This window comes from Dermacentor andersoni, chromosome 1, assembly GCF_023375885.2.
Source record: "Dermacentor andersoni chromosome 1, qqDerAnde1_hic_scaffold, whole genome shotgun sequence".
NCBI classification, from domain to species: Eukaryota; Metazoa; Arthropoda; class Arachnida; order Ixodida; family Ixodidae; genus Dermacentor; species Dermacentor andersoni.
Window position 1 is genome coordinate 128,947,633 of NC_092814.1, and position 13,303 is coordinate 128,960,935.

Here is a 13,303-nt window from a genome sequence, read left to right on the forward strand (position 1 = left end):
CATAAATAGTACACATTACTGCAATTAACCTATCACTATATCTGGCCCTATTTGGTACATAAACAGCATTACAACTCAGCACAGGCAGAACAAAGGCTACACACCTTAGACCTGCACTGTGTTTATGAACATCAAACGGCAATGCTGGCATAATAACTGCGCAAAACATCATATATAATAGGTCAAAACAGAAAAATATCTGCACACAATCGAAACGGCAAACCTATGTCACCGCTTCGGAGAGAAGGCATGCAGGCTATTAAATGGGCATCAATCTTACCCCTCCACACATGCCAGTCTGGCCAGATGTCTTTCGGCTTCCTTTTTCCCATGGCTCTAAGTGCTGCACCTAAGTACGAGTTTCAATGAACAAGATTAAGGGCAGCTTATGGTTAAAATTCAATGCGTAGGCAATACATCGTCTACTGCTTTCTTTAAACTATGAAGCTCATAAAAGGCCACCGTTGTTCATGATCACACATGAACAAATGTAGCCACACCGACTCTAAAAAACAATCATGCTGCAAAGATCACGGTTCCCCTTACAGCGCGTAAAATATTTCAACGATTGTGAACAGATTAAAAATACCACGTAACTTACGTTGTAATAAATTTCATCCACAACTTCGTGGTATGTCTTTAACTTGTAGAGGTTTACTTTGAAGTACGGTGACGACAGTATGTTTGTGAGTATCAAGTTATTCAGGTTCATCGTTTTGTCGTTGCCCCATAACGGAAGGACATTATTCTTTTTGTCCGCAGGACCACCGGGAGCCATGCTGGTGAGCTCAGCCTGCAAAACGTAAAAAGAACTAAAATTAACAGACAGCCTGTGACACAATTTTCGTCACCGAACAGTTTTTCACAACCAAACGTTTAGGGCTAGCAAAGAAAACTACATAGAACAATCGCATACATAAGCATACTTCGCTTATTGTGTTGACGTCAGCTTCAACAATGTTTACCTGGACAAAATGAACTCATACATACCGCACGGTTTAATCACAAGCAACAGTGTTCGTTTACGTCGCCGCGATCATCAAATCAAGGCAGCAGTACGGTACTACGTTAGCTGCTCGACTACTTGTTCGGCTTGTTCCATGGAGGATCCGGATGTTGATACATCAGGCACAGTGTTGCTTTCACCGCAAAACATCCCGCTGTTGGCCAACGTCTTGCTGTTCGCCGCCTCCAGTGGCCTTCGCTTTTATTCTAACAATTTGTAAATAATTTTATTAAAATTTTTCTAGAATATAAAATTTTTTTTTGCTCCACATATTTAAATAAAGCTCTTGGCATCCACGCCTCTGGTTCGTCCGGAAAAAGTTGAAAAACCACAGTCACACACTCTTTAGCAAAATTACACCCTTTTGCACACAACGATTATCGTCATCTGTCTTGTCCGCATTTCCTTTCTTTAACGTGGCGAGCACGAACGGCATGCGTGTTACCAGCACTATCAGCATGACATAGCATTCCCGACAGGAAAGTAGCGGGCGCGGCGTTTTCAAGAAAGGAAACGCAAGCAAGGCAGATGACGATTATCCTTGCGTGGCAGATATACACCCCAAAGGGTGTAACTTGACCTACACTCTACACTTTAAGAAAAATTTACACCCTTTGGGGCGTAACTTGTCCCACAACGATAATCGTCATCTGTCTTGCCCGCGTTTCCTTTCTTTAACGCTGCGAGCCCGGTACTTCCCAGTCACGAACGGCATGCGCGTTATCAGTGTGACGCAGCATTCTCGACAGGAAAGTAGCGAGCACCGAGTTTCAAGAAAGGAAACGCAAGCAAGGCAGATGACGATTATTGTTGTGGGACAAATATACACCCCAAAGGGTGCAACCGTTTTAGGAGTGTTAGGCAAAGTTACACCCTTTGGAGTGCCCCTTCTGCCACACAACGATAATCGTCATCCACTCTTAAAACGGTTGCACCCTTTGGGGTGTATATTTGTCCCACAACAATAATCGTCATCTGGCTGGCTTGCGTCTCCTTTCCTGAAACCTCGGCGCTCGCTACTTTCCTGTCGAGAATGCTGCGTCACACTGATAACGCGCATGCCGTTCGTGACTGGGAAGTACCGGGCTCGCAGCGTTAAAAGAAGGAAACGTGGGCAAGACAGATGACGATTATCGTTGTGGGACAAGATAAACCCCGAAGGGTGTAAATTTTTCTAAGAGTGTCTGCCTTGATGCGTTTCCTTTCTTTAACGCTGCGAGCCCGGTACTTTCCAGTAATGAACGGCATGCGCGTTACCAGCATGATAGCATTCCCGACAGGAAAGTAGCGGGCGCGGCGTTTTCAAGAAAGGAAACGCATCAAGGCAGATGACGATTATCGTTGTGTGGCAGAAGGGGTAATCCACAGGGTGTCACTTTGCCTAAGAGTGTAAAAACAGTTGCATCCTTTGGGGTGTATATTTGCCACACAACGATAATCTTCATCTGTCTTGTCCGCATTTCCTTTCTTTAACGCCGCGAGCCCGGTACTTTCCAGTAACGAACGGCATGCGCGTTATCAGCATGACATAGCATTCCCGACAGAAAAGTAACGAGCGCAGCGTTTTCAATAAAGGAAATGCAGGCAAGACAGATGACGATTATCGTTGTGTGGCAAATATACACTACAAAGGGTGTAAACTTTTCTTAGAGCGTACACTCTTAGAAAAATTTAAACCATTTGGGGCGTATCTTGTCCCAAAAGAATAATCGTCATCCGTGTTGCCTGCGTTTCCTTTCTTTAACGCTACGAGCCCGGCTCTTTCCAGTCCCGAATGGCATGCGCGTTATCAGTGTGACGCAGCGTTCTCGACAGGAAAGTAGCGAGCGCCGAGTTTTCAGGAAAAGAAACGCAAGCAAGGCAGATGACGATTATTGCTGTGGGACAAATATACACTCCAAAGGGCGCAACCGTTTTAAGAGTTTTTCAACCGTTTTTCACGCTACACTCGCTACTTTCCTGTCGAGAATGCTCTGTCATGCTAATAACGGGCATGCTGTTCGTGAATTGGAAGTACCGGGCTCGCCGTGTTAAAGAAAGAAAATGCGGACAAGACAGATGACGATTACTGTTGTGTGGCAAAAGGGTGTAATTTTGCTTAAGAGTGTATACTCACAAATTGCACTCTAAGTGGACTATTGACTACTTCAAGATCATTTAACGACAATAACTTTCAACAAACGCCATTGCAACTGACGCATCACACTGTGAAGAAAAATTGGGTGTCGGAATTTTTTGCTCCGAACTTGATTGGCCCTTTTCTTTTCAATTGTCACATCTTGGACATTTTTTTGGCAGAGTTCATATAAATAAGTATCAACCTGCGCAAATTAAATGCTTTAAATACTACGGCTGCTATTGTCACAAAATCTCTGTGTTTTTCTTTCTGCCTAGTAACATGACCTTTATCATATTTCTTTCTCTATAGTTTCTGTTCATTTGCAATCTATTCAATTAATTTGGGCGCCTGGTAACAAGGGTATTTCACTGCAGTTAGTTTTTGCACATGCACTGTTAAGTAAGCATTGTCTAACCCCACATTAACTTATCGACACCTATATCCCCGACATAGTGAATCATTCAATACATGCAGGCTTGAAGTATCCTTCACCAAATTATGCCGCTGGATTCCCTCTCTGAACTTTAGCTATACATGTGTGGTTTGAGGCATTCCCCCCTTTGCATTTTCTGTAATGAGGAGGAAACAATAGATCCCTTCTTTTTGTTGTGCCACTGTTTTACTATAATGAGAAAAAGAATCTCAGAAATTCCCTTTAGCAAAATTGACCAGTGTCTGACAATTCCTATGATCCTTTCAAGTAGAGCTTCGACTCTCGAGTACTACATGTTTTGGCCAGCATCCAGGAATTTATTATTGATTTCAAGCGATTGTCGTTTGCTACCATTTGAGCAAACTTTTTCACAAGAAATGTTTTGCACATAAATTAGAAGCCATCCATAGACGGCATGACGTGAATATTGTTAATATGTGCGCATTAGCCTTACCACACATTATGCAGCTCACAAAAAGTTATTTACAAAGGAGGGTAAAGATTAAAAAAGTTAGGCAAAGACTGATAAGGATAGAGGCTTGGGCAAGTTGGTACATGGCAAAATTAATGAGCACAGTGCAGAAGATGGCGACACAGAAAGACATGCACAAAACTATCACCAGTAAACATTGTTCAGTCAGTATTGTGTGTGTCTTTCTTTCTGTGTCCTCGTCTTCTGCACTGTGCTCATTCTGCCTAGGCAAAAGTGCTCCTTTACTCACAGTATTAGCACAGAATACCTATTTCTAATATGGCAGAGCCTTTCAGCGGGGCTCATATAAGCCATCCCTTCAAGAATAAGTAAGTGGCAGAAAATCTGTTCATTACTGTTTTGGCAATAAAAAATGTATGATATCCATAGCGCCTGGAAAAAACAATAATTCACAGCAAATGCGCACGAGATGCACTTGCTGCGACTCTCACTATTGCCACCAATGGAACAATGTTGATCTTAGTTGTATAAATGATATGCTAAGGTATTTCAAATAGCAGTAGCAGCTGTTTGCCTTTCAAGAAAGCTGTAGGTCCACTAGAATGTACTGCTCTGACAGTACTGCTTGCCCATACCTCAGTGTGAGGATGGAGTGCATGCAATGCACAAATGGCATTAATCCTTTCACAGGCAATGGGAAGTGTACTTTTCCACCTGCTATATTCGTCTAGCAAGGCTCTGGGAAGCATCATTCCCACCACAGGAATGCATCGCCAATCATACAGAAACTATGTAAAAAAAAAAATGCATTGGTGCCTTCTGTGTCACAAAAACAGTTCTGCAGCATTCTGCAGCAATCAATGATGCCGATTGCTTCACATGAGTTCTGGCTTCAGAAGGTACGTATAAGCTAATAAACAATTTTTCAGCAACAAAAATGCATAATTGATTTGAAATTTGCTGCAAGTGTTTTGTTGAAATATGTTCTGGCACTGCAGCCTGAAGGCAGCAGAGAAGCGGATGTGGTACATTTTCCAGGGTAGTGCCTTGCAAGGGCTGCACTATGCTAGTTGGTGCAGACATTTGGTTGTTTCAGCCAGTATGAGAGAAAATAAACATTCCGTTTTTTTTCTTGCTTTGTACCACCTGTGGTTTCTAGAGTAATAAAACACTTCTTTTGTTTTCTTTGGTGCACCTATTGGGCAGTGGAAGAAATACTTCCCACTGGAGTACTTCCACAAATTTTACTTGAAAATATCTGAAATTTTTACATGAAACATTCGTGACACTGACTTGTGAAAAAAAAAAAAAAAAAACATGTAGATTCCTGTACTGCATACAAAAAAAAAATTTCTCATGAAAGGGTATCCTTTCATGGTAAAATCAATGAACATTTTTTCATACCTTTTCAGTTAACTTATGCAACTAGTGAACCTGCAGTTTCTGTCCTAAAAATGTGCCATACTTTATACCATGTTCTGTATATCTATGCAACGTCACACATATTTTTTTCTTCTCTTTCATGCTTTAAGCTATGCTTAATTCGTATGTGTGTGAGTAATTTGTGTGGTAAAATTTATCAGATATTTTGTACACTACTTCGAGCTGCGATTTCTGTTTATCTGAGTATTGTTAGTATTGATTTTTTCATCCTTGTCATGCTTTATTTAAACTACTTTTTCTCACAATGTTTGATTATGTGCACGAGCAATGTGTGGGATAAGATTTATCCGATGTTTTGTTTGCTACCGCGTCTCTGCATTTGTAATCCTGCTTTGCAATGATTATTTCTACTCATCTTTGCAGTATTCACATGTACAACTGTCTTGCAGTGATGCCCCCCTTATGCTCCTCATCGGTCCTGTAAGGTATTTTGAAATATTTTGAAGTAACTTTAGAGGGTCAAGCATGCAACAGCAGTGAATTAAAGCAGGAACCCCAGAAGTGGGTCTGCTGTGAACGACGAATCAGGGAACGGAGATGTGCATCAAAAGTTGGCACTACGCAGCAAAAGCGGCGGTGGCGCATAAGTGGAGGGGCTTTAGTTCTGTAAAGCTGTCCTGACGACTTGGTGTTGTCAGGACAATGTTGCATCGTAAGCCTAAACAGTAGTGTCCCAAGGTGTATGCAACCTGTTTTACATGCAAACATTTTTGTTGTGATTATGACCTATTATTTTAGCATGTACAAGAGCAGATGAAGTGCTGCATGGGGATAAAGAAATCTGTAACCCTACTTTTGATGCCATTGCTGGCACTTCCAAGAGAGGATGCCACAGTATGCCCTCAATGTTGTTCTAGAGAGAAAGCACAGATTAAAACATCATAATATATTGAACATTATTTCAAACACCTGCTTAATCTAAAGGTGCAGTCATGATGGAAAAGTGGCACCATCTAGCACCTGGCCGGGTTCGTTCGCTATGTTGGGGTGTGCTGCTAGCTGCAGTGGTGCTTGGCTGTGTGAGAAGATCTGTTCACCAGACTCCAGAATTCCTCTGCACATTTTTATTGTGTGTAGTTGTTAAATTTGACCCATTTCATAAAAGTTTAAATGTTTTCTTGCACCTGTCCCATCGTAGTTTTCAGAACTGCAGCTCGAATGCAACTTAACCATTTGCAGATAACCTGTGCAGAATTGAAGTATATGTAAAGCTTGTAAATGAACAGGAAAACCAGCAAAAAAGAGGTGCTACACAATGGAAGTGGACAAGTGTTGGACTTACCAATTATGTTTATGTTTGAGTAAACTTCCACAGAAACTTCAGCACTTGTCCTGCCCAGTTTTTCCTTTGTGTAGTTGTCTTTTTCATTGGTTTTCCAGTTCATTTACAAGAATGTACCATCTCACCCAGCAAGAAACTCTGCTGTATGTAAAGTTGCCAGGTGATCAAGAGTAGAGCATGTGCCAAGTGCATTTTAGAAGCTGGCTTTAATACGCCGTATGACTGAGAAGAGGCATTTGTATTTTCCACATTATGGGGCATCTTTATAACGAGCTGACTTGGATGAGCCTTTGCATTCAGTCTTGTCTTGTTACTGAGTGAAGTGACGCCAGTGCATGCAGTAATCAGGGTATCTACCAAGTTGACATTTCCAAATTCCCTGAGTTTTCCAGGTTTTCCCTGAGTGCCACTGCAAAATTCCCTGAGTGATGCACAACTATGTTTTATGTCAACACGAGCTGAAACCATATCGCCTGATGCTGTCACTCTCTAGTAAGCATATGAAATTTTTTTTTAAAAACAACGTAATCCAATTTGAATACTAAGGAGTAGCGTTCATGTTATTCAAAAAGAGAATAGAAGGGAGGGGTTAGTAAAATGCACGGCAAATAAAATGTCTTCGAAAAAAATTGCAAATCGAGTCGGACATCCTGAAATACGAATAAAAAGGAGATCCATAAAGAAGCAAACATTTTCGAATATTAGCTATTTCTATCAACTGATAGCAATTGAGCTCAGTGGTATGAGGCCCGAACTTTGTCACAATTGAGGTTCTCTCTCAACAGCTCGTAAGTAAACCTCAACTGTCCTGACACACTCTCAGCCCGCGCACGACGCCTCAGTGTTGTGTTTCACTGCTTTAAAGAGTTTATCTTGGTTTGGATAAGGGACACTTGCATCTCGGCATCAGCCAACACTTTGTTTTTTGAGCTAAAGCTCCTTCAAAACGGCGGCAGCAAGCTTCCTTTCCTGTTCATTCCTCAATGCGTAGGTCCTTTCTGTAATTGTACTCCTTCCGCCATTCGTTCACCCCACGGACCATTTGAAGCATCTCAGTTGCACAGTTCACGTCCCAGTTTTAAAACTCCCTTGGGGCCACGACAACGTCCGAAAAATCGGCCAGTTGGAAAAGAATAGATGCATGTCATTTACTACCCTTAAAGGTTCAAACCGCCACAGGCACATTCGAAAACGCCCTGAAGGCCTGTCAGTACACGTATTAGGCATATCGGTGCTCATACTGTGACAGGAAATACCGGGTGCACGCGTGTATAATTAAGGAATACATACTGTGTCCCGTGGCAATAGCCCCTTCACACGCTTGTTATGCTTCACTGCAATACGTTTACGTATGCTTCACCAAGTAACATTTCTGTACGGAGGCGAAGCTGACTTTCGGGAACCGGCATTATGCAACGCACCGTGCTTTCCGAGCTTCTAAGCCAATCGCGAGGACCGCAAAGGCGGAGTCCGTGCCATTGCTGACAGCAGGGAATTCTTTCAATAGAAAACACGGCACCCAATGGCAAGCTTCATAGCGAACGTCGAAGCAGCTAGGCCTAGCGTTGCCGCAGTGGTGGCTATGGCTGTCAGCGGATCTGTGTGCGAGAGCGCCGTTTTCAGGCAGCGAGGTAATCAAAATGGCAGCAGTGGTGGCTTTGATTAATGCCGTTTCGGACCTGCGGTCAGGGCAAAACGTCTGGAAAATCAGAAGGCGAAGAGTTCTTGCGTCCGCAATTTCAGACGTTCCGATACATTGACTCTATGGGGTACGTGGTAGTGCCGCGAAGCCGTCCAAATTATCGGGAATCCGGAAAGTCGGTCGTCGACTGTACACTGGCAACTTCTCCAGCCGACGACAGGACGTCAAAGACGATTCATTACGATGCCTGTCTGTTACTCGAGCCAGCATTACCGCGACTTTCGACCCTTTCAATAAAATTACAGCTAATTTTCCCCGATAGAGGCAAAAATTCCGCGAGTTTTCCCTGAGTTTTTCCAGACTACTCAAAATCCCTGATAATTCCCGGTTTTCCCTGTTGGTAGACACCCTGAGTAATGCACCTACTTTCACTCACTGTCTGCACCAATTGACTGGTGTATATCACATACTATCAAAGATAGATGATGATATGCATGGGCATTTGTAGAACATGGCTGTTTATCTGTGCTAAAAGTGAGGAAAATTTTACGATTTTGAAGCATATTGCCTGGCGACACAGCATGCAACTAGTGGGCCGCTCTAGCATAACACATTCCAGCTTCCCTGAAGACCATAGTCTGTTTGGCAATTTATGGACTATAGCTGTTGCGTGGAGTATGCAGAGCAAAGTTTCACGTAACTGTATATGAAAAAAATATATATACGTATGTATATACTTTCTCACACAGCATGAAAATATACAGATCAAACAAAAAGGCCCTCTAATTACAAAAATGTAACAACAATAACCAGCCAGAACTGTGTGCCTGAACGGTGGAAAACAAAGCACCAGGTGGCACAGATGACAACTGGGCAGCACATGATCCAACTTTACACACTAGTAACATTACTCATGTGCTGGGTGCCATGGAATGAACTCTCGCACTCAATACTAAACAATTACTTTTCTCACTTTCTCTGACGTGCATCCCATCCACAAATGTCAGCTGAATTTCAAAGTAGGAGCTATCTGAAGTGCTGACTGCTATGCTGGTGTGTGCTGAAAGTAGTTTACCACACTTGGGAAGTCTAAGCCCCTAGTTCTAATTTCTGAAGTCCTGCTGTCTCTGCAGATGGAATGGGGTGATGACAAATACAGGGAAAGGTGCCAAAATTTTATGTTTATCCTAGTAAGCATGCTTGCGCACAAGTTAGTCTTGCAGGAGGAAGCTTTGCAAGAACTGATACATCATGCAGAGAGCAAAGCAAACGACTTATGGAGGCTGCCAATTTAATGCAGCTCCGCTCGCAGTAGAAATAGGGGCTTTAAATCCAAAGAACCACAATATATGCAATGGATCCCGGTGCAGTCTCTGACTTTGGGACCCTCGTCTGTATACCATATTTTGTAACAAATTGTTATGAACAAATAATAAACTGAAACTGAAACCCCATTATATGGGTAGAATTATGAGGAAGTGCAAACAACCACATGTAAATTTTAATGCAGACATTTTGCAGTGACCAATTTATGCAACTGAAACCAGATGGCACCATCAGTCTGTTTTTGCCTGTATCCATAGTCTCGTGTGAAGCCAAAATGCATGGTGAGCAGTAGCTGTGAACAGTGTTTATATCGCTGGCTAGCAGCACAGCTCAGTGTGTTCATTAAAGTATGGCAAGCTGAAAAAAGAAATGGACATTTTTCTTACCAGAGCATGGTGCTTGTTTATGTGCGAATTACACAAAGCATTGCCTGCATCAAGTCTTTCCCTTATTTATGCACTGAACAGTACAAGCAAGAAACCATATATAGAAATGCAGGTCAGCAAGCAACCAGAAAAATGACTGTGCCATACACATTGTACAATGTTGTGGCATGTTTTGATTGAATGTGATTAATGGGTTTAATGACCAAAAGCAACACTGGGGCTATGAAAGATGTTGTAGTGAAGTGCTCCGATGTAATCCTATAAGGACATGCCCATTCTGCAGCGCAGAAAAGCACCTACACAAGATTGATAAGTGAAACAAGACCTTTCATTCCTGGGCAATACAACTTACTGACCTTTTTGTGCCTACTGGCAATGTATTACCAGTTACATTTCTAAAAACAACCTCCACTATGAGTCAATCTTCCATTCTGTAAGCTTCACTGCACTTCTGCTGTACAGTAAAGAATACTAAAGTACAGTCATGTCATTAAATAACATGAGAGCTTTCAAAAACAACTTCAAAACTCTTATCAGAATGACTTATTAAGGAATGCTTTTATCTTGCAGTGCACACTTTTCCACTTGGACCAACCCTCCAACTGTATGGCCTAGGCATCAAAAACTTTCCCCACATTCCCAAAAGCTTAGCAAGCTTACAAGAAGCAGCAGCTTATCTGACAGAAATGAAGGGCTTAGCAAATTCCATACAACTATTTGCTGGCACAAATGTGACAGAAACATCACAGAAACAGCATAAATTGATCAAATTTGCATCAAGAACTACCACACTTAAGCTCCTCCTTCAGGAAAGTATAGAAATAATGAACTTCATAAAAAATAACATTTAAATAAAAGAAGTCTAAACCCAGGCAACAAGATTTGTTATGAAATGAAATATGAAATCTAAAGGGACTAACCAGTGGCACAGCAGTATATTACTAATACCCTCGTAGCAAACTGAAGCAAACCTGAAGCAAACTGACAAGGATTTTAACAAACGTTACCACTAAAATCAAGGCAGATGAGAACTGCAATGTACATAGCTTGACAGCGCCACAAGCAGCGAATCTAAAGTAGAAGTCAAAACAGCCAATTTGTGGTCACATAAGATGAAATTGTGAGTACTGCGATTAAAAATAAACAAAAGTAAAAGTGACAGTAAACACCAAAGTTTAAACACAGCAAATATAAAGAGCACTTTATACAGGTCACAGTGGGCAATGAGATGCATTTTCTTTGGATCTGGCATACACTCTACAGTGCAGGATTTCAGTTCTTATTTTCATGTATTAAGGCGCTGAAATTATTGTTCAGAAGATTGGTCCTGTATGGCATTAGGACAAAAAGTAGAAGTAGCTGACTTTGGTAAACCGTTACATATTTAGATATACTCTCAATAACAACCGAGAGTAGCAGCCATATTTTTCTTAAATAATTGGTATGTTTTGCGTTTCAGCAAAAAGCAAATGACAGAAAAGTTACACAAAACTTGACCAAATTACCTACTATAGTGGAAAAGATATATTTTCTATTTTCAGTCCTAAATTGTGGCAGAACTCAAATACATTTATCTGAAGAAGTTCTAAGATAACTATAGAACAATCTGTTTACATGAGAAACATGGATATTATTACAAATATTGGATCACAATGTTCTAATTGAAAAAACAAATCTAGATACATCAGTATTTTAAATTTATGAGTTACGAATGACTGTGCCCTTATCACAAAAGAAATCAGCGGACAGTATACCTACAAACTTGCAAAAGAAAGAAAGAAGAAACATGGCTTTGCTTTGTTCACTTGAAGTTATGTGTGCCAATATAGAGTGGCATCTTCTGCTCACTTTATGAACCTGTCATTGCACTTACTGAATCTTAAAAGCAGTCCTGAAACACCTTTTGCTGGAGCTGCCATGTCTTAATTACTGGAACACTCCCCACTCAAGCAAGTGAGCTTTGTGGTACCAGAGTACGTCAGGTGCACTATGTGCTAGGCATAGAACGTTCGCACGAGCACATTAGCATTGATGCATGTGAGGTCATTTATGCTGCCATCGGCAGAGACGGCAACTGACATTTTATTGTTTGTCCCCATTTTGAAGTCGCAGAAAATGTACTCAGTTCTGGACCTCCCTTTAACCTACTCCAAGAAACATGGACCACTCATGTATGATTGTGCCTTGCCTGTTCATTCCCACAGGAACATGATCAATCCTCCAGTACAAGGCAACTGGTGAATAGTGGCTTTTATTTTCAGCACTAATACAGAAGTAAACATTGTGCAACAAAAAGAGATCAAAGTTTGTAAAGTATCGAAACACAGTGATGAGCCAACAAGAGGGCCCCAAAGAAGAAACATAACATGCTGTCATGTAACCATGTCACTGTAGCTATGGCCAGTAACAGGTCTAGAATGCAGCGGCAAGTGCCATTCAAAGGAGATGTGTATAAATATTCTAGCAAATCACCTAGCTTCTTTCTCCCTCTCCATCATCATTTTTGTATTCTGGGGACACTTGACTCTCACGTCCCCTGATTCGTCTCCTGCAATCTGGCTTCCACGCATAGCACATGCAGTGCCAGAAATCTGTGTAGTTGCATAGTAGTACGAGATGGCACCTGTGTTCCAATGCTACCACCACCTGATGGCATGGATACTCGTGTGCAAGAGGAACTTTTTTCCTCCTCTATGGTTGCGGGACATCGTCAACGTTGTTGTATGTGGACTGAACACACTCAACGGTGTGCTCCGTAGGACTGACCCGTAGACACCTTTCCATTTGCAAGACTTCACCTGCGGACGACTTTGGCATGAATGTTTGACATGGAGCTAATCTATTTGCCTGATATCGTTGCATGACGAGTCGAGCACCCTCTATTCCTCAGCATGTTCCATTTGCTTTGTAATGGTTGGCTCAGCTAGCCTGATTACTGTATACAAGGTACAATAAATTCCCTTTTGTTTGTTTGCACTACCATGTGTTGTCGTTCCTTTGTTCTGTAGAGTACGAGACCCCTCAGTATCTTAGTCCCTGCCTTTGCTTGTCGCATTCACCCAATAAAAATGTTTATTCTCTCTCTCTCTCAAGCAATCCATCCTTGTGAAACCCTTTACCCAGAAGAAAGAACCTGTTTATCAGTTGCGAGTGACACCTACATCAGTGAAGGGATCAGCTGGGCATTTGTGGTGTTTCTCGGCAAGGGGATGGTGTTGGCAAGGGGTACTTTG

General features: G+C 41.8%; 1 protein-coding gene across 6 annotated transcripts in view; it reads right to left on the reverse strand.

Moving 5' to 3' along the window:
- Nucleotides 1-13,303, reverse strand: part of LOC126544153 (pre-mRNA-splicing factor 38B-like) — a 67,856-nt gene that overhangs the window by 46,648 nt on the left and 7,905 nt on the right. For 5 of the 6 annotated variants that reach the window (XM_055062025.1, XM_055062022.1, XM_055062024.1 and 2 more), the window contains exons 4-5: nt 602-793; nt 281-349 (exon numbers count right to left, since the gene is read on the reverse strand). In XM_055062025.1, the coding sequence (XP_054918000.1) occupies nt 281-349; nt 602-793 (261 nt within the window). Of the gene's footprint in view, nt 1-280; nt 350-601; nt 794-990; nt 1,118-13,303 lie in introns of those variants that run through there. The other variant, XM_050191390.3, reaches the window with a different exon arrangement.